At 43.0% G+C, this 27,412-nt stretch overlaps 1 protein-coding gene across 6 annotated transcripts; it reads left to right on the top strand.

The window, feature by feature from the left end:
- Positions 1-1,308: 1,308 nt before the first annotated feature.
- Positions 1,309-27,346, top strand: LOC124009214 (zinc finger MYND domain-containing protein 11-like). Of its 6 annotated transcripts, none has more exons than XM_046320777.1 (17): positions 1,309-1,413; positions 6,160-6,295; positions 10,832-10,991; positions 12,145-12,168; positions 16,671-16,694; positions 17,049-17,210; positions 20,363-20,440; positions 20,739-20,831; positions 21,448-21,535; positions 21,966-22,021; positions 22,168-22,245; positions 22,473-22,591; positions 23,311-23,575; positions 23,796-23,903; positions 24,210-24,485; positions 24,643-24,828; positions 27,212-27,346. In XM_046320777.1, exons 2-17 carry the CDS (start codon positions 6,165-6,167, stop codon positions 27,332-27,334), a joined length of 1,971 nt encoding a protein of 656 aa, XP_046176733.1. In that variant the 5' UTR covers positions 1,309-1,413; positions 6,160-6,164; the 3' UTR covers positions 27,335-27,346. The 6 variants fall into 6 exon arrangements, with proteins under 6 accessions (XP_046176733.1, XP_046176732.1, XP_046176736.1 ...); XM_046320776.1 differs by having other exon boundaries at positions 1,327-1,482; XM_046320780.1 differs by lacking the exon at positions 27,212-27,346 and adding an exon at positions 25,222-25,756 and having other exon boundaries at positions 1,327-1,482.
- Positions 27,347-27,412: the final 66 nt, after the last annotated feature.

The raw sequence follows: 27,412 nt of genomic DNA, 5'->3' as shown, positions 1-27,412 counted from the left end.
TACTTCCTCCTACACTTTGAATCTTTTTCTTGAGGGGACAGTGGACACCCAGTCAATATTCAGGTCACCCTGAAAATATACATGTACATTTTCTCTTGATATCACATACATTGATATCACATACATGATCAAGCATTTAACCCTAACCCGAGTGGAGCAGTGGTCTAAGGCACTTGATCTCAGTGCTAGAGGCGTCACTACAGACACCCAAGCTGTATCACAACCGGCCGTGATTGGGAATCCCATAGGGCGGCGCATAATTGGCCCAGCGTTGTCCGGGTTTGGTTGGTGTAGGCCGTCATTGTAAATAAGAATTTGTTCTTACTGACATGCCTAGTTAAAAATATATATATATATATATATATATATATATATATATATATATATATAAACCAGATACTGACTGTTAGTACTTGGTGATTCATATCAACTTCTCACAATAAGCTTTAGGTGAGGCAGGTGAACCTTTAGCCATATCACTTCAACAGCATTTGACATGAGATCCTCTCTAAACTTTACAGGAATATAAACAGCAATACCTCTTCGATTGGCATTCTTGTCACTTCTGCAGATATTATAACCATATATATGGTATCATTTTAATTACGGAAGATTGAATAACTGTGCTTGGAATTATTTGTACCTATAGTCTCTGTGCATGACAGTGTATCCAAATAAGTTTCCCTACCAGAAAACACGCGATACCGGAAAGTGTTGCATATTCCGCGCATGATTTTAATGAGGAGGACACTGAAGAGTGGATGACTCAATGTCTTGACCGCGTTTTGCAAGTGTCGGCTCACTTGACCCCAATTCACAACCACATCAGATTTTTGGTGGACTGATTCGGGAACGCGCACCTGTCACGCCCACATATACAGACACTGACAGCAGCTGCAAGCGCTCAGTAGCCTAATTTAGGATCTTCTATATTGAGGGGTGTTTGCCTAATATATGTATATATATATATATATATATAACATTTAACATATACGTTAAATGGTATGTGTTGTATCCGGATATGTTGAAACCATTGAGAAGTATTGATTGTAGTGAAATAATGTTAATCGCTTAAATCCCTGTTCAGATGCATTTTACATTATTCAAGTGTAAGGGGCAGCTTTTTACAGATGTTGATCTTTTTTACAACATTTGGCCAAAAGCCTTCTCAAATATATGTTTTATTGTTACATACATGCACTCTCAAAAGTTGCCTCACAAAAATAACAAAGACAGAAGTGTGTCAAGCATAGACTGTAAAAATCGTGTCAAATCACAATTCTACCACTAGAGTTCTCCTGTCTAAAAACCTGTCCTGCAATGTTGGCGCTGTTTACCTCCCCAATCCTGTGCTGTGGCCAGCTGGACATAAACCATAATTCAGACAGTCTAAACTATCCCGGAAATACAAATGTAAGGTATTTTACATTGAATCCTTCACGGAGTTATACAGACACATATATTAGTAATACTGTAGTAAAGGTAAGTTCGACATTTATTTTATGAAACATGTATTACTTCAATGAAAACATTACGGCTAGTTAGTTATTTTATGAACATGGCGCCTTCGAAAAAAAAAAGATCTTCCATGCATGTTTTGGTAGCTACTATAGTTTCTTTGCCACTGTCAAAAAACGATATTGTATTTGATTTGCCCAGCTACGCGGCTATTAATCATGTTTGACAGCTAACGTTTGCTAGTACAGAACTGCTTTGCCGATTCGGCTAGTTAATGCGCTGGCTAGTTACCTTAGCTTAATTTACTATGTTTTGTCGAACCATGTTTAGGTTGATAGCTTTAGTAGTTTACATCTAGCCATGCATATTGAAGTATTTGACCTAGGTAGCTAACTAACGTTTTGACAAGCTGTATTTGGCCCACGCCACGGAGATTATCCTATCCAAACGTTAGCTAGCTTCCTGTTAGTACCAACTAGCTACCTAATATTAAGCTGACAGGAGCTCCGTTTTCTCTTGTGGCCTTGGCTGCTTTTGTTGAAATATCCACGGACTGTGTTGAATACTTCATCCAGAAATCAGACAATTTGGATGGTCTAGGGAAGAAGACACAATTACCTGCTCTCCCACTAACCATGTGTCAATAGTTGGCCAGACAAAATTAAAACACAGTGACGACAAGGTGTATTAACGTGTCCAATTAGCTTGTTAGCTGGCCAATCTAACTAGCTAACGCTTTAGCTAGGTAACAAAATGTTTGCTTGCTCTTCAACATTATGCAATTTGAATGTAACAATTATTCGCTTTTCCCCCATTTAGTTAAATGGTTAGCTGTAATAATAGTCGATGTGATAAGTGATTGCAATGAATTTAGCCAACTAATTAGCTAGGTACTACACATAGCAGGCCTATCTTACACCCAACAACTGCTTTATGCACACGTGCCGTTCATCATCATGATGATGGTGTGAAAAGTTGCCTGGTATGGTCAGCCGAACCCATATTCCGGTCCAGCGAAGGAGATGAGAGCGGTCCAAGTAGCTGTCTTGTTTTTATATTTTCAAAATAGTATTTCTTGACTTAGTTTTAACTATTACTTCAACTTTAGCACAGCCGCAGGACTTCTTCAGGATTTATGTCTCCCATAGCTACTATTATTCATGGTGATTTTGACCGGCTGTTTGACCGGTTGCCCGTACCAATAATATAGATAGCCTATATACAACAGTGGTTAAATTCAGATGGTATATTTTATGTCATCCTCCTCTGTTGTGCACTGGTTGTGTTGGAAGAGTGAAAACAGAGGAGCAGCTGGACCTGTAGGAAGAAAACAAATGTTGCATACATTTGATCAACTTTATTCATCCAGATGCCAATAACTAGACTTATCTCATATATGATTAAAAGCTCTTTCTTTTTTGTGCTCCTGGACACCTTGTATAATAGAATGGGGGAGTGTAGTTCCTCCACCTCTGTTGTATTGGAGCCATGTAGTGTCAGTCGCCCTGTGACAGGTGTGTAGCAGCTGTGATCTGTATTTAACTAGGCAAGTCAGTTAAGGACAAATTCTTATTTACAATTATGGCCTAGGAACAGTGGGTTAACTGCCTTGTTCAGGGGCAGAAAGACAGATTTTTACCTTGTCTGCTTGGGGATTCGATCTTGCAACCTTTGGTTACTGGCCCAACGCTCGACTACCTGCCGTCCCCTGCTGTTACTTTCCTGTGTAAGGTGCCAGTGGATGTGGTGTTGAGCACAGAGCAGTGCTATGGCACAGTTGGCACTCATTAACGCCTACTCTGATTGGCATAGCATGGGATATTGCTCACTGTCACCTCTACTCCTCTCAGCAATTCTTCACCGTCTCTTACAGCTCAGCAGGCTGCATGTCAGGCAGTGGAAGATGCATGATTTACAGTCTTTCAACCCTCAGGTTATTTTTACTGTCTTACTAAGGCCATACAAATGTAATGAAATGTTTAACAGATGGTCCTCATCACTCATCACATTAAACTAAAAATGTTGTCCTCAAGCTTCCTGTAAAGAGAGATACACAACTTCCTGTCAGATTATAGCTGAACCATGCCTCTTTTAGTCTCCCCAAGATGCTAATATCTCTTGATTAGGTCGTTAGGTGTTGAATTAAGGTTGCTAACAAGAATCTCTACTCTTGAATTGTTTTATTTATATTTGCTCGCTTGCCTTACCTGTTAACATTTGATAAAATGTATATGGCCTAAGTGTTTGTTGCTCTATATATCAGAGTAAACTCGATAGGCTTCACATACAAGATACCATGGTATTGTAAGGACTGGATGTGAGCTGCCTAAATCTGTGAAATGTGGCTCACATTTCAATATCACATGTTTTGTATTCTGACTATGACCAATTGAAGTACCTGATGTGTAGGCTATTTCCTCCTGTGTCTGACCCAATGAGTTGGTAAAATCCCAGGATGTTTGTTGGTAGGCTACTATAGGCTTATGTATTTAGTAAAGTGTTGTGAATGGTTAGTAAACCATGCTCATAATTTGGCCTTTGTTCTTTAAATGTTAGAGTTGAACAAAAGTATTTATGGATTTGCATTCTGTGTGTGAAGTCTGGACCAAAAAGGTACATAATGGCGCAGCGAGTGGCGCAGCCGTCTAAGGCACTGCATCTCAGTGCAAGAGGTGTACCTGCAGTCCCTGGTTCGAATCCAGGCTGCATCACATCCTTGCTTGCCTAGTTAAATTAAGGTTACATATGGTGAGGTTGTAATATCAGCTTTATGGTTACCACAGCCACAAATCTAAATTGGATGGCCTATATCTTTTTGGTCTTAATATATGGTTAGGCATACAGTTAGCAGTGTGGTTAGGGTTAAGATGAGGGTTAGGTTTAAAATGAGATTTCAAGAAGATACATTTTTTAAATAGGTGTGGTTTAGCCATAATTATGACTTTGTGGCTGTGGTAACTAGTGACAACCCCCATTTTCTGAAGTGACATTTTACGTTTCATGGAGGCTTATTAAGAAGAGAAATGCGTGAAATTGGATTTGAAACTCTGTTTGATAGAAATTCTCTGAAAGCTATAGTAAGCTGTGTCATGAGAGGAGGCGATGCTCGTCACATAGATACAACTGAGTCCTTTGTGACATGGTGGGAAGCCAATTACCAGGACCTGAATAAACTGAAGACCAATGAGCTAGTGGTAGATTTGAGGAAAAATAAAGATGTTTTTAATCCTGTTTTTATTAATGGTGAAGAGATTGGTACTGGGGACTCTTACAAGTACTTGGGTGTAATAGTATATGTACTTGGTTGTAAAACAAACTGAACTGGAAGGAGGACTCCCACACTGTCTACAAAAAAATACCAATTCAGACAATACTTTTTAAGGAAGCTTAGCGAGATCTTTTAATGTCTGTGACAAAATGCTTTGCATGTTCTACAGCAGTGGCATGGCGAGTGTAGTGAGCTATGTGCCATTGTGTGCTTGAAAGGAGGACTTAAAAAAAGCTTGACAAAATTACCAAGAAAGCAAGTGCTACGGATGGCTGCAGACGGGAATCGATGCAGGACCTCTTCATGAAAATGCTGCATGCAAAAACACACATGATCTTTGGCAATGACACACACCTCCTCCACAGCACTTTAATGCAACACGAGCAGCTTTAGTAGCAGGTCCATCCTGCCTAGATGTTCCACAGAGAGGTTTAGACAGTCATTTTTACCCACATCCATTAAGCTTTTTAGCAAACGTAATTGATTAACTGTTTTAGGGTGTCTTCCTGTTGTTTTTTCTTGTTTCTCCCTCTAAAGTACGATAGGAAAACAGCACTTGAATCAGACTATTTGACGGATTCTAAGTTGCAGGTTCCTTCATGTGTCTTCATCTTAAATTATTGATGAAGCATGCTGTGATAAAACAATTTCTCAAATTGGGATTAATAACACTCTGCTCTTTAGTTGAAAGAAGGCAAACTGCTACTGTTCCTTTTATTTTCTCTGGAGTAATATTGTATTTCCTCTGATTTGATTTGTTCTATGGCAGTGTCGGGAAGTTGCACAACTTTCATTGTGTCTTTGTAATAACAGTTTTTTTTTCAGGATGATGCTTTTCTTCTCCCACTGAATAGCCTATATGTAGGTCATTTCTACTACAGGTCCCTAAATGCTGATTCCTGATACATTGCAGTTTAAGGAAATATATATATATAAGGCCAATAGAATTAGGCTAGGCCATAGGAAGCATATAGGAAGCCACCTGTGACACTTGCATGATCATTGGAGCTGTGTTGTGTCATCATGGACATTGGACATCTATTAGGCCAGTCAAAGCACATGTCTGAGGTCCGGACCTTCTGAAATGAGAATAGGCAGTTTTTGTTGTCTTGATTGGGTTGACCAATCCTTGTCCTGAAGGGCTTTGGAACCTGCAAATTCTTGTTGTTTCTTATCCTGGATGAATCCTTTATCCTGGCGGTTTTAGCTAGGAAGATGGCTGGAGGTAGCCTGATGGAATCATCCTGATCACTGCGTTCACCATTCTGTTGATGTGAAATGGAATGGTGAACATAGCAATCAGGATTGTTCCACCAGGATAGGCTGAATGTGTAGTCTGCCCCTGCTCTCTATTGATGGTGCTCCTTGATGAGATTCCGCAGTGTTTAAAGATGTAGCCTAATGTTTTGAAACCTTTCTCCCATCCCTTGCAGGTGTCATGAATAAAGAGATCATGTCGCGCGTGGTGAAGAAGAGGCAGGCGGACCCTAAAGTGGTTCAGTACGTGTGGGCCGCCATTGAGGTCATACGCAACCAGAAACAAATTGCCAACATGGACAGGATCTCAAAGTAAGTGCTGCAGTCATACTAGTTCTGTTCCAATACGTATGGAAAATGGAGACATCACAAACGACAAAAGAGTAGGCCTAAGCATTTGTGGAGACACCTTGCCGTTTTGGAGCCAGAACGACGAGGTGTCTCTAGTTGTTTACAATTGTGATACACCTTCCATGCATAGCCTATTCACTTTGAATACGTATCGAGTTTGGTGGATGATGGATGGTCTTACCCACCCCGCTCTCAGGGTCATACTTGATCAATAGCTGAAATTATGATGGTTTCATGGTTCAATACTTGACATGGAATTTATTTAGCTTATTGACATTTAGACTACAGTGCTTGACATTCAGATACATTTGCCAGTGGCACACCGATAACAGGAACGCAAGCTATGCATACAGAATTTTAATCATGGGTGATTTCATGTTTCATTTGCAGTCTGGGCAAACACCTTACAGCCTATAGCCAACCATACAATCTGATATTTAAACCGATTATTTGGAAAACAAAATTAAAACCATCCCCTCAATGATGACATAGCCTTAACATATGAAACCGTTTACAATGTTATATTCCCCACCAGAAATCAGCCCAATAACATATTGGTGAAAAGTAATATATTTAGGGCCAGTACATGGTCCATATTGCAGGCAGGTGTGGTATTTTAGCAATTAGCATTATCACCTGTAGCCTGATGCAGATTAGCAACCCCATGCTTCAGCAGTGTAGCCTGCATTGTTTACCCCAATGGGCTAATCATTAGCTACGGTGCATTCGGAAGTATTCAGACCCCTTCCCTTTTTGTTACGTTACAGCCTTATTTTAACATGAATTAATAAAACATTTTCCTCATCAATCAACACACAAACCCCATAAAGACAAAACGAAAACAGGTTGTTAGAAATGTTTGCAAATGTATTATAAAAAACAGATACTTTATTTACATAAGTATTCAGACCCTTTGCTATGAGACTTGAAATTGAGCTCGGGTGCATGCTGTTTTCATTTATCATCCTTGAGATGTTTCTACAGTCCACCTGTGGTAGATTCAATTGATGATTTGGAAAGGCACACACCTGTCTATTTAAGGTTCCACAGTTGACAGTGCATGTCTGAGCAAAAACCAAGCAAGAAGGTGAAAGAATTGTCCGTAGAGTTAAGAGAGGATTGTGTCGAGGCACAGATCTAGCGAAGGGTACCAAACAAATTCTGCAGCATTGAGGGTTCCCAAGAACACGTGGTCTCCATCATTCTTAAATGGAATAAGTTTGGAACCACCAAGACTCTTCCTATAGCTGTCCGCCTGGCCAAACTGAGCAATCGGGGAAGAAGGGCCTTGGTAAGGGAAATGACCAAGAACCCGATGGTCACTCTGAAAGAGCTGTAGAGTTCCTCTGTGGAGATGGGAGAACCTTTCCAGAAGAACAACCATCTCCGTAGCACTCCCCCAATCAGACTTTTATGGTAGAGTTGCCAGACGGAAGTCACACCTCAGTAAAAGGCACATGACAGCTCACTTGGAGTTTGCCAAAAGTTACCTAAAGGACTCTCAGACCTTGATAAACAAGCTTCTCTGGTCTGATGAAACCAAGATTGAACTTTTTGTCTTGAATGCCAAGGAAACCTGGCACCATCCCTACGGTGAATCATGGTTGTGGCAGCATCATGCTGTGGGAATGTTTTTCAGCGGCAGGGACTGGGACACTAGTCAGGATCGAGGCAAAGATGAACGGAGCAAAGTACAGAGAGATCCTTGATGAGAACTCATGACCTCAGACTGGGGTGAAGATTCACCTTCCAACGAGACAACAACCCTAAGCACACAGCCAAGGCAACACAGCTGTGGCTTCGGGACACGTCTCTGAATGTCTTTGAGTGGCCCAGCCACAGCCCGGACTGGAACCTGATCGAACAACTGAAGAGACCTGAAAATAGCTGTGCAGTAACGCTCCCCATTCAACCTGACAGAGCTTGAGAGGATCTGCAGAGAAGAATGGGAGAATCTCCCCAAATATAGATGTGCCAGGCTTGTAGCGACATAGCCAAGAAGAGTTTGTAAATTCTTATGTAAATGTGATATTTCAGTTAAAAAATATATAAATTTCTAAACATTTCTAAAAAAAAACATGTTTTTGCTTTGTCATTATAAAGTATTGTGTGTAAATTGATGAGGGAAATGAACAATTTCAATTTGAAAATCCCTCACGACGCCAGGACAGCGGTGTCAATCACCACCTTCCGGAGACACCTGAAACCCCACCTCTTTGAATACCTAGGATAGGATAAAGTAATCCTTCTCACCCCCTCCCCCCTTAAAATATTTAGATGCACTATTGTAAAGTGGTTGTTCCACTGGATGTCATAAGGTGAATGCACCAATTTGTAAGTCGCTCTGGATAAGAGCGTCTGCTAAATGACTTAAATGTAAAATGTAAATGTAAAACAATTGAATCCATTTTAGAATAAGGCTCTAATGTAACAAAGTGTAAAAAGTCTGAATACTTTCTGAATGCACTGTGGATCAGACTCTAAATATGATCTTGTTGCTAGTTTAATGTCCTAAAAAAGTCCCACTGCCACTAGCCTAATAAAATCATGTGATTTTTACAGTGTTTATAAATACAGTGCAATTGTGTGAATTTGACAGTGACTATAAGCCTATCGTTTATGCACTCAAATGGCCGTGACACGTGACATGGCCGAAGTTCAACTCTGTGGGTCTGACTCGAGTATCCAGGCTGTACTGAGATGGGAGTCACATGAGACGGAGGGGGAAGGCTTTGGCATTCTTGCCACCGCTTGGGAACCGAATGCTGGTTGATAACAAGTGTGAAGTGTCAGACGTTGGGAAGATTGTGATTAATTACAAATAGACATGTTCTGTTTTGGAATTTGAAAATGTAATGGCCTTAGCGGGCCATATGAAAGCTAGATATACTGGCCCGGTGAGCTTGGCAGATGTTGCCAGGCCGTCGGGCAGCTCTGAATTTTGAACCCTGAGACCATAAATTAATTCAACCAACCTATATTGTAGAATTGGACGTTGATGAATATATAATTAGATTTAGACCCTAACACGGAACCCAAACCGTCTGTGTGCGTGCACCATTGTGCATACATTTATTTTGTCCCCCCACACTAAAAGCGATCACGACACGCAGGTTATAATATCAAAACAAACTCTGAACCAATTATATTAATTTGGAGACAGGTCGAAAAGCGTTAAACATTTATGGCAATTTAGCTAGCTAGCTTGAACTTGCTAGCTAATTTGTCCTATTTAGCTAACTTGCTGTTGCTAGCTAATTTGACCTGGGATATAAACATTGAGTTATTTTACCTGAAATGCACAAGGTCCTCTACTCCGCCAATAAATCCATACATAAAATGGTCAACCGAATCGTTTCTAGTCATCTCTCCTCCTTCCAGGCTTTTTCTTCTTTTGACTTTATATTGCGACTGGCAACTTTCATAAATTAGGTGCATTACCGCCACCGACCTATTTTGTCTTTCAGTCACCCACGTGGGTATAACCAATGAGGAGATGGCACATGGGTACCTGCTTTTATAAACCAATGAGGAGATGGGAGAGGCAGGACTTGCAGTGTGATCTGCGTCAGAAATAGAACTGACTTCTATTTTAGCCCTTGGCAACGCAGGCGCTCGTTGGCGCGTGCAAGCAGTGTGGGTAATTGAATAACATGCATGTCTAAATTTATTTTGCGACGCAAGTCGGTGTAGTCAGCCTGTAAGAGTTAGGTGCTATCAAAGTTTATTAGGCATGATCGTTATGTGATATTCTCACAGTCTAGTAGTCTAAATTCATTCCCGGCGAAATCCATGGCTGATCAGTCATTTTTTTCATGTTAATGGGAATAGGAATATGGCTAAATGTAATCCTCAGGCAGAGAGCCCTGGGAGTTGGCCACTGTCATGATGAATGCCACAGAGTGGCTGTTGTCATGGAGATAAAGCGATGAAATTCAATGGCAGGCACTGTTGAACTGTCTTAATGTCTTTAAAACTAGACATTTTGTATTTGAATGTATGAGGTGGTGACAGTGGGAGTCCATGAAAATACAGTTTAATATGAGAACAAAGGCATACGGGAATGAGAGTGAGGAAATTGTGTTATTATCTCTTTACATTAGGACCTAGATGTGAAAAGGTTCCATCTCTGTGCAGAACACGAATGATTGTCTGACCAAAATGCACAGTCATTGGTGGTAGTATATGTCTAACTATTCTATGTGATTTGAGCATGTACTGGGCTTCACTGTGATGATGCATTTCTAATGCAGGTAGCAATATTCTTCTGGGGGATAGGCCAGGCCCTACTTGAAGATTTTAAATTGGAAACGCAATGCCTTCCTTGGCAATGCAGTGGGCACTCTTGTCTAGAGCTGCTTCTGTTCTGTTCTCGCTCATTTCCCTTGTGAATTGCATATTTGGCTGGAGGTGTATGCATTTCCCCTTGGTTGAGTTGAGTTGTTAGAGAACACAGGCAGGCCGAGACAGTGATGTTGGTGTGCTGTGTCTGTGCAGGTACCTGAGCCGTGTGTTTGGCATGCACCCAAAGGAGACAGCCAGGCAGCTGAGTCTGGCAGTGAAGGATGGCCTGGTCGTAGAGACTCTCACTGTGGGCTGTAAGGGCTCCAAGGCTGGCATCGAACAGGAGGGCTACTGGCTGCCTGGAGACGAGCAGGTAAGAGAGGGATTTTACCCTGAAGTGATAATACAAACCCCGTATGACGGGTGGATTTCCTGATCAACACCTCCTATGGTTCAGAGGAAACCTTCATTAAATGTTTACATCTTTTTTATTTGTATGGAGTGTCTTGTGTGTGTATATCTGCTATGGTAGACAACTAACATGCAAACCTCACTGGCCACGTTGCAAAATAAATGTACAAATAGATGTTATTCAGTCATTTCACCCCCACCGCTCATGTGAACGAGTGTCTGCGGTAGCTAAGCGCTAAAATAGAACTTGGTTATGTTTTAGACACTCCACAAGTCCTATTCTTATTGGATATCAGAAAGATACAAGCCCACGTGGATGCTTGAAAGACAAATGAGGAGAGATGAATTAAAGATAATTAACTAAAAACAAACTTGTTTTCCCTTTTTTATCTGTGGATTAATCGTCTGAGTAGAGAAACATACGAATTTGTATTCTACAAAAATCCAGCAACAATGAATACATACATTTCAGGTAAAACCCCATGCTCATCTCCCAGGACAAATTAGCTAGCAATAGCAAGCTAGCTTAATGTCCATGAATGTTTTATGTGTTTCGACATGCCCCCAAATTGATATCGTTGGTTCACAGTTGGCTTTGATATTTTAACCTGCGTGTCTTGATCGCGTCTTGTGTGGATGGCGCGTGGCCAGTGTAGTCAGCATGTTAGTTATATATCAGTCATTCAGAGATTCTATGAACTATAGCACTGAATTCAGCATTGACTATAATGACCTGGTGATTCAAGTCATGCTGATCTTTCTCAAATGTTTACTGTATGTGAAGCTGACTTGTTAGTCATAGGTATGGCCATGCACACATTCCTTTTGTACTGTAGCTCTGCTATACACCAAACAAACTGAACCCACACAGTTCAGTCAACACTAGCACTGCTCTTAGGCTGTGTTTATACAGGCTGCCCAATTCTTGTATTTCTTTCCCCACCAATTGATCTTTTGACCAATCACGTCAGATCTTTTCACATCAGGTCAAAATACCAATTAGTGAAAAAAATATCAGAGTTTGGCAGCGTTAACACAAGCAGCCCAAGAGAGCTCAATTGACTGTAGCAGCAGGACTTTAAACATTGCTTTCTGGGTCACTTGCAATCACACAGGAGCCCAATGCCGACGGAAGCAAGGTAAGGGTGCATCGTTGTTTAAAAAAAAAAATTGGTTTGATTTGCTCTGCTTTTATCGCTCTAATTTATTTTACTAACATCATCTCGCGGACAAATCACTTCGGCCACTTGCAGCGCAATATTGGATTTTATGGAATCTTTTTACAGAGCAGCATACTCTAATAGAATATGAAGATAATGGACTCATGGAAATAGTTTAACTGTTTTAAAAATACTTTTTCTCTTTTAATTTTTAATGGTTAGACAATTTTATGTCACACTCAGTAGTTTTAACACCAGAGAAGATGCTGATATTCCATGTGAAAATCTTCCAGAAAGCCCATTGTAGCGCTGTCTCTCGGTGGCCCAATTTCTTGTGGAATGGATCAAAGTGACTTCCTTTAAATATTTGCTCACTACTTATCTACACATGTAACGTTGCTTTAAAAATAGCTACATGAAAAAATCGAATTCATTGCCAGGGTTAAATAAAGTGAAAGCTGTATATTTTCCATGGCTTTGTTTGACACATACAGTACTTCAAATAAATCTACAGATAAATACATCTCTGAAAAATAGTTTCGGAAATATAGTAGTACATTTCAAAGCAATGTCTTTTGAGTGACATAACAAGCAATGCCAACATAGTCGCAGGTTTGTAGCAAGCATATATGATGAGTACATGAGTAGTAGATGTAGTTTTGCAGTAGTAGTAGTAGTAGTAACTCCTCAGGGGGGATGTGTAGCTACGTTCCTCTGTGTGTTACTGTTATGATCTCTGTGTTTCCGGCATGCATTTGGTTTGATGAACAGGGGGGTGTGGTGGTGTGTGATGTCATCTAGTTGTCTATACTATGCCTGTGTCCCAAATGGCACCCACATAACACGTATGGAATTATGTAGTGACCAAAAAAGTGTTAAACAAATCAAAATATATTTGACATACTTCAAAGTAGCCACCCTTTACCTTGAGGACAGCATTTCACACTCTTGGCATTCTCTCAACCAGCTTCACCTGGAATGTTTTTCCAACAGAGTTCCCACATATGCTGAGCACTTGTTGGCTGCTTTTCCTTCACTCTGTGGTCCAACTCATCCCAACCCATCTCAATTGGGTTGAGGTCGGGTGATTGTGGAGGCCAGGTCATCTGATGCAACACTCCATCACTCTCCTTCTAGGTCAAATAGCCCTTACACAGCCTGGAGGTATGTTGGGTCATTGTCCTGTTGAAAAACAAACCAGATGGGATGGCATATCGCTGCAGAATGCTGTGGAAGCCATGCTGGTTAAGTGTGCCTTGAATTCTAAATAAATCAACAACAGTGACAAAGCACCATCACACCACCTCCTCCATGCTTCACGATGGGAACCACACACGCAGAGATAATCTGTTCACCTACTCTGTGTCTCACAAAGACACGGCGGTTGGAACCAAAAATCTCAAATTTGGACTCATAAGACCAAAGGACATATTTCCACCAGACTAATGTCCATTGCTTGTGTTTCTTGGCACAAGCAAGTCTCTTCTTCTTATTGGTGTCCTTAAGTAGTGGTGTCTTTTCAGCAATTCAAACATGAAGGCCTGATTCATGAAGTCTTCTCTGAACAGTTGATGTTGAGATGTGTCTGTTACTTGAACTCTGTAAAGCATTTATTTGGGCTGCAATTTCTGAGGCTCGTAACTCTAATGAACTTATCCTCTGCAGCAGAGGTAACTCTGGGTCTGCCTTTCCTGTGGCGGTCCTCATGAGAGCCAGTTTCATCATAGCGCCTGATGGTTTTTGTGACTGCACTTGAAGAAACTGAAAGTTCTTGACATTTTCCAGATTTATTGACCTTCATATCTGACAGTAATGATGGACTGTCATTTCTTTTTGCTTATTTGAGCTGTTCTTGCCATAATATGGACTTGGTCTTTTACCAAATAGGGCTATCTTCTGTACCCCCACCCCTACCTTGTCACAGCACAACTGATAGGCTCAAATGTGTTTAAGAAAGAAAGAAATTCCACAAATTAACTTCTAACAAGACACACCTGTTAATTGAAATGCATTCCAGGTGAGTGCCTCATGAAGCTGGTTGAGAGAATGCCAAGAGTGGGCAAAGCTGTCATCAAGGCAAAGGGTGGCTACTTTGAAGAATCTAAAATATATTTAGATTTGTTTAACACTTTTTTGGTTACTACAGGATTCCATATGTGTTATTTCATAGTTTTGATGTCTAGAAAATAGTAATAATGAAAAGTCCTTGAGTAGGTGTGTCCAAACTGTTGACTTGTACTGTATGTTACCTCTCCCTTATATTATAGTAGATGGTCAACAGCCTTTTTTTTCTTAAATGGGGATGTTGGATGTCCTTCACTTGATCTCTGAAATAACCATCACCACACTGGAAAATCATGCCATTGTGATGGTGATATTTAACACTCCAGGTGAGGTAGAAAGCTTCATCGGACACAGACAGTTCTTCCCCAGAGGCCTCACCCTTTTTTGAAGTCACAACGACCGTTTCATTCAGAATACAATAGGGCAGGGACACAGAGTGGACAGTGAAGTACCTTTCTACACTTGACTGTACAGTATGACTGGGCCAGGCGCAGAGAAGGAGATCTGTTGAAACAGAGCTGAACACTACCAACAGACTAGGTCTCGCCTGGAAAGAAATGTCTAAAATAGCCCTGGGCCCAGTTTCCCAATAGCAATGTTACTTAGGCTTACGAGTATTTTAACGATGCATCTTTTCTACAATGGCCGAAAATGTAACATGCGTTTCCCAAAACCACGCAGAGAGAATTGAGTGCGTCTTTGCAGAATGTGTCGATAGCAATAGGATCGAAAGAAAGCGAGCGCTGCTTTCGGATCAGCTTTCTCCATTAAAATCTTTGCTTTACATTTATATTTTTTTCACAATACTGATGACTGATCAGCTCCTAGAGAGCTGGGCTATTACCACCTACGGCTGCAAATATTGAGGCAGCTTATTCTAATGTTTACCAAATAAAAATAAACTAAATGACTCATTTTAGGCTAAACATCATGAAATATATATATATAGACAAATTAGACAGTAGCCTACAAGTAGCAAAATAGAACTCAAATGGTTGAACATGAAATGTATTTCAATATGATTGAAATAGGCCTATTGCTTACTGTCTATATTTTAATGCAGTCATCTCTGTTTTCATTTGAAGCATATTTTTATACGCCGCTTGTTTGTATCAATTGCAAAGACATTGGCAACTTTGTTGTGAACTTTATTCTGAAGTTCACTGAGAGACGGAGAACCACGGACATCTTCTTGGTATAAAGGAACGGCAAAAAGCCAGGATTGGTCAGGTGTTAGATTACGAGCGTTTTGAAGTGCACCGGTAATAATAATGGTTTTGGGAAACAGATCTGAGATTTAACGATGCTCCTACGATGGTTCTAACAATGAACTTAGCCTTTGAAGTTGCTTTTGGGAAACCAGGCCCAGGACAGGAAGAGATGGAGGAACTTGTGGAGGGCTCTCATAGCCCACTAGGCTGGGAGTGGCACTGTTTACCGACTGTCGGTCTGTCCTCTTTCCTTTATCCTTTTGACTTTTTATGACTGTGTGTTAGTTTGCTCCTCCTCTCTGCTCACCTGTGATGGAGTGCTCTCCAGCTCACTAGGTTTAAACAGAGCCATGTGCAACTGAGCAGAGCCTAGATGGCGTTGGATTCTGCAATGATGGGGTGTAGTAGGTTAGTTTGTCCTGTGGCTTCCTTAATCTGAAGGAAAGGGTTTTCTGGCTTCCTACATCTGAAAGAAATGGTTTTGTGAGGAGGTGTAGACTAGTTTTTGACATGTTGCAATATAATACAGTCCTTGTTGACTTCCACTCCAGACTGTGTGGAGGAGGAGTGTGACTACCATGGTTGTTGGTTTGAATCCCAGGCAGGCAGGTAGTTTCTGGCTCTGTGCCCCTTAGTGAAACCTGAAATACTATAGAAGATCATTAGGTTAAATCATAAAGGTTTGAGCAGCAGGTTCAGGTTGGCAGGAATTTGCCCCACCCTTCCCTAGCTTCCATCAGCCTTTCATGCATGCACAACCACATCTAGATTTTATATCAACTTTGTCTGCATCCCAAATGGCAGCCTATGCCCTTCATAATGCACTACTTTTGACCAGGGCATTATATAGAGAATATAGGGTGCCATTTGGGACATACACTTCCTCTAGCCTTCTAGTAAGCCAATGTTTCAGCGATGGTCACACATTAGTCTTAGGCCTTCCTTCCAATGAGATTTATCCAAAGATTGTGCTTTGAAACATTGGCTTGCACAGGTGTTATGGTACACAATCCACTGTGCACACACACACACACACACACACACACACACACACACACACACACACACACACACACACACACACACACACACACACACACACACACACACACACACACACACACACACACACACACACACACACACACACACACACACACTTTATTTGTTAGTTAATTAATCAATGATGGGGGTGTTTAATTGCAGACGGAGAAGGAGCCGCCAGAGGAGGTCAGTCAGAATTCACTAACTAAATAAACATTCAATAACTGTTGTAATGTTTGTATAGGCTACCTGTAAAAACATGTGAATTCATGTTTTATTTAACTTGTATTTATTCAGGAAGTCCCATTGAGGTCAGAAGACCACTTTTCAAAGGAGACATGGATATATAACATACATTTTTTGTAGATAATAGAACTGAAAAGTTCCAGTGATGTGCCTTTGTTAAGCCCCAGCACAGGTGTGTGTTGTGGAGCAGCTGGTGTGGTGGGGCCAAGAGTGGCCCCCTGGCTGGGGGTGTAGTCTAGCCGTCAGGTCGGTGCGGAGGGGGGGGCACCGACCATTGTGCTCCGTCTGTTTCAGGAATGGGAGGCGGAGAGCCACGACTGGTACTGCTTCGAGTGCCACCTGCCCGGAGACGTGCTTGTGTGCGACAACTGCTTCCGTGTCTATCACCTAAAATGTCTGTCTGATGAGTACAAGCCCCGGGACAGTGGATCCCACTGGCAGTGTGTGGTGTGCAGGGTAGGTACTCCTATAGGCGGAAGGTAGCCTAGCGGTTAGAGCGTTGGGCCAGTAACCTAAAGGCTGCTAGTTCGAATTATGGTTGCAAAGGGTCGGAAACTTAACGGTACATTTTCTGAATTTTCCTGGAAATTCATCAAAAAAGTTAGCTTGAACCATTTTTTGTGGGATACAAATAAGTCAATTCTAGGTCTTGTGGCATATTTTGGTTAAACTATCCCAAATTCAATGGAATTGCAACCGTCTGCATGCACCACTCTTCCGTCACATGTGCAGCTGATTCTTAAGATCTTGCACACTGATGAGATGCTATTGAGCCCACACTACCTCACTGTCTGAGCCAAGGACTACATGCTTTCTGGTAAGTTTTGATTAAAATACTGGGTGGGGTGAATGCATTTTATATGACATGCATGCCTTTTTGTTAACTAGTAAATAGTAGCCTACAGCAAAGTGTGTTTTAAATCATCTATAACTGTCTGCAAGTTAGTTTTTGCTACCATGTGGGTTTTAGCTTACTTGAGCCTACTAACGGAGGAGTGTTAATTCACCTGTTTCCATACATGTTTCATTTTTTTTTTTTAATCTTACAAAAGAGTTGTTTAATCCAACTGCTTAACTATTTATCTGTACATGGAATTGTATTGTTTTTTTACTCATTTATTTATAATCTTTACAGGAAAATGCCACAGGCACTATCTGATGTGCGGAGACATTTCACTGCAGCCAATGTAGAAGGAAAAGCTGTGTACATTTGCAAATACTGTGCCAAATCATATGTGAAGAAAGCAACAAAGATGCAGAATCATCTGGCCAAGTGCATAAAGTTCCCTCAGCACTCACAACAACCAACAACAACCAGTCCCTCTACTTCTATTTGATATTAAAATGCTGAACCAGACACCTTATCGATAACAACAGCTCATGGTCCTCCTGGAATCAGAAGTTTTCTTTTGACTCAATGGAGGAACGTAGTCAGAGAAATGCTGATGAATGTCTTGCTCGAGCTGTGTATGCAACTGGTTCACCTCTGATACTCACAGGCAATGTGTATTGGAAGAGATTTCTGTTCTTCGGCCAGCATACACCCCTCCAACCAGACATGCTTTATCTACTAATTTGCTGGATGCAGAGTTCAACAGAGTTCAAGTGAAGGTCAAGGAAATCATAAAGAAAGTAGACTGTATTGCAATCATCTCTGATGGGTGGTCGAAAGTTCGTAGGCAAGGAATAATTAACTACATCATCTCCACCCCTCAACCAGTATTCTACAAGAGCACAGCAGACACAAGGGACAACAGACACACCAGTCTCTACAATGCAGATGAGCTGAAGGCAGTCATAAATGACCTTGGACCACAGAAGGTATTTGCACTGGTGACCGATAATGCAGCGAACATGAAGGCTGCTTGGTCTAAAGTGGAGGAGTCCTATCCTCACATCACACCCATTGGCTGTGCTGATAATGCATTGACTCTGCTCCTCAAGGACATCATGGCACTGAAAACAATGGATACACTCTACAAGAGACACAAAGAAATGGTTAGGTACGTGAAGGGTCATCAAGTTATAGCAGCAATCTACCTCACCAAGCAAAGTGGGAAGAACAAGAGCACCACCACATTGAAGCTGCCCAGCAACACCCATTGGAGTGGTGTTGTCATCATATTTGACAGTCTCCTGGAGGGGAAGGAGCCTCTCCAAGAAATTGCCATTTCACAGTCTGCCGATTTGGACAGCCCCATCAAGAGGATCCTCCTAAATTATGTATTTTGGAAGAGAGTGGTAAGCAGCCTGACACTCCTGAAACCAATAGCCATTGAGGGAGATAATGCCATCCTGTCTGATGTTCAGACTCTTCCTGCAGATGTAAGAGAAGCAATCTGTACTGCCCTGCCCACTTCACTGTTGCTCCAAGCAGAGGAAACTGCATGCTCTGAAATACATCAAAATGAGTGAAGACTTGAAGCCCATACACGCCGCAGCGTGCATGTTGGACCCCAAGTATGCTGGCAAGACCATCCTGTCTGTCCAGAGATCAACAAGGCCTATGGTGTCATCACAACTGTGTCTCAGCATCCTTGGCCTGGATGAGGGCAAGGTTCTTGGGAGTCTGTACAATTCCAAGCAAGGGCTTTAGGATGGAGATGCAATATGGAAGTCGTGCCAACATATCTGATCAGCCACCTGGTGGAAGGGACTTTGTGGACCTGAGGCTCTTTCCCCTGTTGCCTCCATCATCCTCCAACATCAGCCGCCTCAGAGCGCAACTGGTCCTTGTTTGGGAACACACACCAAAGCACGCAACAGGCTGACCAATAAAAGGGTTGAAAAGTTGGTGGCCATCCGGGCAAATTCCCTGGCTTTTTGAGCCTGACAACGAGCCATCCTCAACAAGGTTGGAAAGTGACAGTGAAGATGAGGCCTCAGAGTCTGATGTTCAAGACGTGGACATTGAGGAGGACCAGTGAGAAGACGTGGAAGCCTGAATGGAAGACAACTAATACTTTAGTTTCTCGACTATCCTTTTACAGATGTATGTTGAAAACAGTTTGGGAGATGCGATGGATCATTGGGGATCATTCAATATTCCCTTTCTTTTGTTTTTTGGTGAAATCATCCCATGTGAAGAGTCAACTCATTTCATTAAAGTTCAAATTATTATATATTTTTTTCTATTGGAAGGATTGAATCATTTGCAATTATGTCTACTTATAACGTGAAAGGTTTGTTTGTCTCCATATGCTATGGTAAATATAGCCAATGCAAAAAACATCTACATTTAAATGGTATTCATATTAATTTGCATTTATTTCCATTAATTCCCATATATTCCTGTTAATTCCCACGGAAAGTTTCCACCTGAATATTCCCCAAAATGTGCAACCCTAGTTCGAATACCTGAGCCGACATGGGGAAAAATCTGTCTGTGCCCTTGAGCAAAGCACTTAACCCTAGTTTGCTCAAGTGGTGCCGTTCTACTATGGCAGAACCTGTAAAACAACACATTTAACTGAACCTATCCGGTGTATGTGACAAAATAACATATTATATACTCTGTTAGCTCTCATCAGTTCCAATTTACTGCTAGCTACACGTGGTTTGAATAGAGAGCTGGATGGGTTACAGTCATTCACTTTCTCTCTCTCTAGGGTAGTAAAAAGAAGAACCTGAACAAGCAGGAGATGTGCAGATACCTGCGTTTTATCATTCAGCGAATGAAAGAGAGGGTGAGTGTTGCAGTTAGTTTTATGTTCAGGGTAGGGATGCAGGACCAGGCTGTGGCACTGATTGCATCCCAAATGGCGCCCTATTCCCTATATAGTGCACTACTTTTGACCAGCCCTCCTATAGGGCTCCGAGGGTGCCATTTGGAACGCTACACTGTATTGAATCAGAGCTCTGCCATGTTTTACTCTACTTTAAATCAAGGCTAGTAAAATGTCCCACCACAATGGCTAGGGTTAATCCCAGCTCCCCTCCTCCTTTTCGCCCATAAATCATATTATTTCTCTCCTGGCACTGTAGGCCGTGGACCTGAACAAGAAAGGCAAAGACACTCAACACCCGATGTACAGAAGGCTCATCCATACCACGCTGGACGTCTCCAACATTCAGGAGGTAACTCCCCGCAATACACTGCTGAACACAGGATTTCACTTTTTTTCTGTCCCAAATGGCACCCTATTTCATATGTATAGGGAATAGGATGCTATTTGGGCTTTAGTCCATGTTGTTTGGTGAGGGTCTGTGTAAGGGCACGTCAGATGTAGCCCCAGTATAAAGCTGTGATTGTGTAGCTGAGGCTTTCAGATTGCCTCGTCACAGCGAGGGCAGGGCGTCAGTGAGGTCTCCTCTGCACCGTGATCACTGGTAGTTCCCGCCAGCCAAGCCCTGCCTGCCAAATTGGCTGGGAAACAGCACAGCGCTCCCCGCCACTGTCTCAGGGTAGTATTCATTAGTGCACACTGTAGCAAAACGTTCAGCTTAGTCCCTCCCTGTTCCAGTTGGTTTTCTTCTGTTTGGTGCTGAATAGGCCTCTGGATAGGCTGGAAAACAGCACAGCGCCTCCCTGGTTTGGGTCTCGGTCTCTGGGTCTGTGGTGCACTGCCCTCCTCTGGTCTCTTATGGTACTGCAACTGCACCACACAACCCCCTCTCTGCTGCCCTACCCAGTGTGAATGAATAGTCTTCTTTGTGTTCTCTCTGTCTCTGTATCACTGTCTATGTGTTGCAGAACCTAACCGAGGGGAAATACAAGAGCTTCGACGAGTTCAAGGCAGATGCCCAGCTGATCGTGCACAACACTGCCATCTTGTTTGGAGGTGGGGGGGTGTGTGTGTCGTTCACAACCATGCTGTTATTATGGGTTGTGTCCTAAATGGCATCCTATTCCCTTTATACTGCACTACGTTTGACCAAGGACCATAGAGCTCTGCTCTACAGTCGTGCACTATATAGGGAATAAGGTTTCCTGTGGGAAACATCTGTGAAGAGCAAGTTTTGCTGTCAGATTTCCTTCCTACTATTATTAATTGCAGCTTAGAAAATAAGACCGTATAGTTGTGGCAGATATGTAATTTGAAGGAAGCACGAAGTCTGAACTGTTATTGATTGTCTACCAAAAATTGTGGAGGATCATGTCTCTCTATGTAGTTACAATGCATTTGTGGTGGCATGTTCAATGGAACAAAATCCTTACAATGTACTTCAATGTTATTTTCCCAACGTTAACGAAACCCGTTTTTGTTGCAGTTCATAGTGACCAGGCTGAAATAGCGCGGTTGCTCTACAGTGACACATGCCATGAGGTAAACAGTTTTTTTCCCTCTTTTCTTTTCTGAACTAAATGTGACAGATTTGTATTGTAGTATTCTAGGTGGTTGTGTTGTGAGTGGCAGGGCAGCTGTTCTCCGTGTCTCTTCATCATTCGCTCCACGTCTCGCTCTCTCTCCAGCTGAACGAGTTGATGCTGTGTAAGAACTGCTTCTTCCTGTCCAACGCTCGGCCCGTCAACTGGTTCTGCTACCCCTGTGTGAGTATCAAGCGGTCTTGCCTTCAATGCTCCTGGGGCGTTGATTGTTGAAATGATCAAGATATCAACTCAATGTAATATTGGCCGAAATGTTAGGGCTATGTCTGAAACGTTATTGCCCCAATAGAATTGCCATAAGGGGACAAATGAAGTTGAATGAATTGTATGTGTGTATTATCTGGTGTCGTTTGCCCTGTGCTGATCTGGGGTCGTGCTTGTTGTCGCAGACTCCTAATCATGAGGTTGTGTGGGCTAAGATGAAGGGCTTTGGCTACTGGCCGGCCAAGGTCCTGCAGAGAGAGGACAATCAGGTGGACGTCCGCTTCTTTGGCCACCAGCACCAGAGGTAAGCCATCACACTGATACAGAGGCTGCGTCCCAAGTGGCACTGTATTCCCTGTGTAGCTCACTACTTTCAACCAAAACGTTCATCAAAAGGAGTGCACTATAAGGTGCTAGAACTCATCTCCCACCAGAGGTCAGCCATCACACTCGTGCTGATAGACAGGGCATAGTTATCGTGCCGCTACTTATGCAACAGCCTTATCACTAGGACACGAGAGTCTCTGGATCTGAGGGCCAACTGTATTGACACGCAGAGCGGCGGATATATCATAGTGGATCATTTTAAACTTTCGAACACCCAGAATTTCTTGTCTGTACTCTATCATTTCTAGGCTGACGGCTCAAACGGAATTCTTCTGCTCCTCTGTCTGATACTGTCGTCGCTGAAGTTGTTTTGTGGTGACGAGGGGTGTTGTACCAAACAAAGTCAGAGTATCAAAGCGCAATTTCCAAAGAATGTTCTGGCTGTGGCCCAACTCATCGGTTTCTGTACCAATCAGACGGCCCTGAATGTGTTCACATTCGGTGAAGGGTCGGGAGGTACTCAGATCCAGACTCTGCGGAGAAGAAACTAATGTCCGTGGGCATGGCGTAGCGTTTGGCCAGAGCAAGGCATCTTGCTATCCATGCAATATAATTTCCCCTGGCTATGGAGCTTTGAGAGATTCCCTGGCTGCTCTGACGGTTGTCCCTCTTCCTCCCCCTCCTCCTTGTCCCCAGAGCGTGGATCCCTGCAGACAACATCCAGGACATCAAGGTGTCGGTGCAGCAGCTGCAGGTGAAGCGCAGCGCGAGCTGGAAGAAGGCCTGTGATGAGCTAGAGCTGTCCCAATGCTTTCAGAGGGAGGGCCGCTTCTGGAAAACCAAGGCGGTGGAGAGGCTGGAGGAGAGGAGAGGAGGCGGAGAAGAGAGGCTGACAGAGAGGCCGGAGGAGGCAGAGTACTCAATCTCCTCCACCAGCAACAACAACGATCAGGTCAAACATGTACGTATGCATGCAATAGCCTCACACACACACTCTCTCACATACATACATAGGTATTTTTTATTTGCATGTTGAAAATAAGCTCACTAAAAGCTGCTCTGGTGTGTTTTTAGTAGCTAATTTAATATTACAGGTCCTGTAATAAATTAGGAGGAATTTCAATGATGTCAGACATCTCTGATACTGCACTACTTGTAATCCAATATGTTTTTCTCCCCAGCCGAAAGCAGACAGACAGGCAGACCGAGACCGTCAGCCAGACAGGCAGGAGCCTAAAGCAAAGAAGAGCCGTCGCAGTCAAGCTCCTGAGCCCAAAGAGGAAGCCACTGTAAGTATCCCAACACTACTGTTGTACGGTCACCTTAGCCAGTGTGTTACCATGGTATGTGTCTGTGTGTTTCATTTGAAGTGTTTTAGGGCTTGATTTGTGTGTGTGTGTGTGTGTGTGTGTGTGTGTGTGTGTGTGTGTGTGTGTGTGTGTGTGTGTGTGTGTGTGTGTGTGTGTGTGTGTGTGTGTGTGTGTGTGTGTGTGTGTGTGTGTGTGTGTGTGTGTGTGTAGGGAGATGTATGCGTGTGTCTGTTTCTTTGTTTGTTTGCTTGATTCTCTCTCCATCTCTGACCTCTCTTCCCCCAGGACCCGGAGCCTGAGATGGAGGCTGTGAGCAGCAGCCAGGAGATCCCTGTGACGACTCCCCATCAGCCAGAGAAGCTGTCTGTCTCCACGCAGACCAAGAAGGCCTCAGCCACCTTGCCACGCAGCCTACACCGCAGCACCCAGACCACCTCTGACGGAGCCTGCCAGAACATGTGCCACGAGAAGTACACCAAGATCTTCAACGATGTCAAGGACATGATGAAGGCCGACAACCAGAGGGAGACAGAGCGCATGGTTCGAGAGGCCCTGGAGAAGGTGAGGGAATGGGGGATTTAGACTGAGTAGGACATAGAACAGTAGGACACTGAGAAAAGCTTTTATTGAATTATTCTTAAAGAAAAGGAAACACGCTAACACACAAGTATACCACAGGTATCCAAGTTGAGGCTCATTTTCTGTGGTGTGTCTCCAGCTGCGTTCTGAGATGGAGGACGAGAAGAGGCAGGCGGTGAGCAAGGCAGTGTCGGGGGGCCAGGCTGAGATGGAGAGAAAGTGTAAGACGGTGAAGGAGAAGTGTAAGGAGGAGCTGGTGGAGGAGGTGAAGAAGATGGTGGCCCAGCACAAGCAGCTCATCTCCACCACCAAGAAGAAGCAGTGGGTGAGTGAGAGCCTTCTCTTTCCCTTGTTTTCTCTACCACACACAGCTCAGTCTGTTGAGACCTGAGGGGCTAAATCCCCAAAAATATTTGGACACGCACAGTTCATTCATTGTTTTTTAAATGGATTTGTCCCACACCCCCACTACCTACAGTGGTAGCTAAGCACATCTTTGACCTTTTGGGATTTTTAACTCCATAACCAAAAGGCCAATACATAATTAGAGCAGTACTAGACATAGTCAATATAAAGTATCAATTGAATATGACAGTGACTTAACAGCAAATTAGTTATTTGTTAAAGTGGTATTCACAAATTACATCACAGTAATGTACGAAAGAATTCAAGACTAAAGAGGATCCATGTCAGTTCTGACTGTGTGTTTATCCTCCAGTGTTATAACTGTGAGGAGGAAGCCATGTCAGTTCTGACTGTGTGTTTATCCTCCAGTGTTATAACTGTGAGGAGGAAGCCATGTCAGTTCTGACTGTGTGTTTGTCCTCCAGTGTTATAACTGTGAGGAGGAAGCCATGTCAGTTCTGACTGTGTGTGTCCTCCAGTGTTATAACTGTGAGGAGGAAGCCATGTCAGTTCTGACTGTGTGTTTGTCCTCCAGTGTTATAACTGTGAGGAGGAAGCCATGTCAGTTCTGACTGTGTGTTTGTCCTCCAGTGTTATAACTGTGAGGAGGAAGCCATGTCAGTTCTGACTGTGTGTTTGTCCTCCAGTGTTATAACTGTGAGGAGGAAGCCATGTCAGTTCTGACTGTGTGTTTATCCTCCAGTGTTATAACTGTGAGGAGGAAGCCATGTCAGTTCTGACTGTGTGTTTATCCTCCAGTGTTATAACTGTGAGGAGGAAGCCATGTCAGTTCTGACTGTGTGTTTGTCCTCCAGTGTTATAACTGTGAGGAGGAAGCCATGTCAGTTCTGACTGTGTGTTTATCCTCCAGTGTTATAACTGTGAGGAGGAAGCCATGTCAGTTCTGACTGTGTTTATCCTCCAGTGTTATAACTGTGAGGAGGAAGCCATGTCAGTTCTGACTGTGTTTATCCTCCAGTGTTATAACTGTGAGGAGGAAGCCATGTCAGTTCTGACTGTGTGTTTGTCCTCCAGTGTTATAACTGTGAGGAGGAAGCCATGTCAGTTCTGACTGTGTGTGTCCTCCTGTGTTATAACTGTGAGGAGGAAGCCATGTCAGTTCTGACTGTGTGTTTATCCTCCAGTGTTATAACTGTGAGGAGGAAGCCATGTCAGTTCTGACTGTGTGTTTATCCTCCAGTGTTATAACTGTGAGGAGGAAGCCATGTCAGTTCTGACTGTGTGTTTATCCTCCAGTGTTATAACTGTGAGGAGGAAGCCATGTCAGTTCTGACTGTGTGTTTATCCTCCAGTGTTATAACTGTGAGGAGGAAGCCATGTCAGTTCTGACTGTGTGTTTGTCCTCCAGTGTTATAACTGTGAGGAGGAAGCCATGTCAGTTCTGACTGTGTGTTTGTCCTCCAGTGTTATAACTGTGAGGAGGAAGCCATGTCAGTTCTGACTGTGTGTTTATCCTCCAGTGTTATAACTGTGAGGAGGAAGCCATGTCAGTTCTGACTGTGTGTTTATCCTCCAGTGTTATAACTGTGAGGAGGAAGCCATGTCAGTTCTGACTGTGTGTTTATCCTCCAGTGTTATAACTGTGAGGAGGAAGCCATGTCAGTTCTGACTGTGTGTTTATCCTCCAGTGTTAGAACTGTGAGGAGGAAGCCATGTCAGTTCTGACTGTGTGTTTATCCTCCAGTGTTATAACTGTGAGGAGGAAGCCATGTCAGTTCTGACTGTGTGTTTATCCTCCAGTGTTATAACTGTGAGGAGGAAGCCATGTCAGTTCTGACTGTGTGTTTATCCTCCAGTGTTATAACTGTGAGGAGGAAGCCATGTCAGTTCTGACTGTGTGTTTGTCCTCCAGTGTTATAACTGTGAGGAGGAAGCCATGTCAGTTCTGACTGTGTGTGTCCTCCAGTGTTATAACTGTGAGGAGGAGGATGTGTGTATCCTCCAGCCATGTCCTCCAGTGTTTCTGAGGAAGCCATGTCAGTTCTGTGTGTGTTTATCCTCCAGTGTTAGAACTGTGAGGAGGAAGCCATGTCAGTTCTGACTGTGTGTTTATCCTCCAGTGTTATAACTGAGGAGGAAGCCATGTCAGTTCTGACTGTGTGTTTATCCTCCAGTGTTATAACTGTGAGGAGGAAGCCATGTCAGTTCTGACTGTGTGTTTGTCCTCCAGTGTTATAACTGTGAGGAGGAAGCCATGTCAGTTCTGAATGTGTGTTTGTCCTCCAGTGTTATAACTGTGAGGAGGAAGCCATGTCAGTTCTGACTGTGTGTTTATCCTCCAGTGTTATAACTGTGAGGAGGAAGCCATGTACCACTGCTGCTGGAACACCTCCTACTGCTCCATCAAGTGTCAACAGGAGCACTGGCACGCCGACCACAAACGCACCTGCCGCAGGAAGAGATGAACAACAACCCCCCCCCCCATTGGCTCTCCCCTGATGTAACTTACCCAACCACGCCCCTACCTGACTTCCTGAACACTT

This window comes from Oncorhynchus gorbuscha, linkage group LG22, assembly GCF_021184085.1.
Source record: "Oncorhynchus gorbuscha isolate QuinsamMale2020 ecotype Even-year linkage group LG22, OgorEven_v1.0, whole genome shotgun sequence".
Classification (NCBI taxonomy): Eukaryota; Metazoa; Chordata; class Actinopteri; order Salmoniformes; family Salmonidae; genus Oncorhynchus; species Oncorhynchus gorbuscha.
This window is presented reverse-complemented; position numbering and strand designations above follow the sequence as displayed.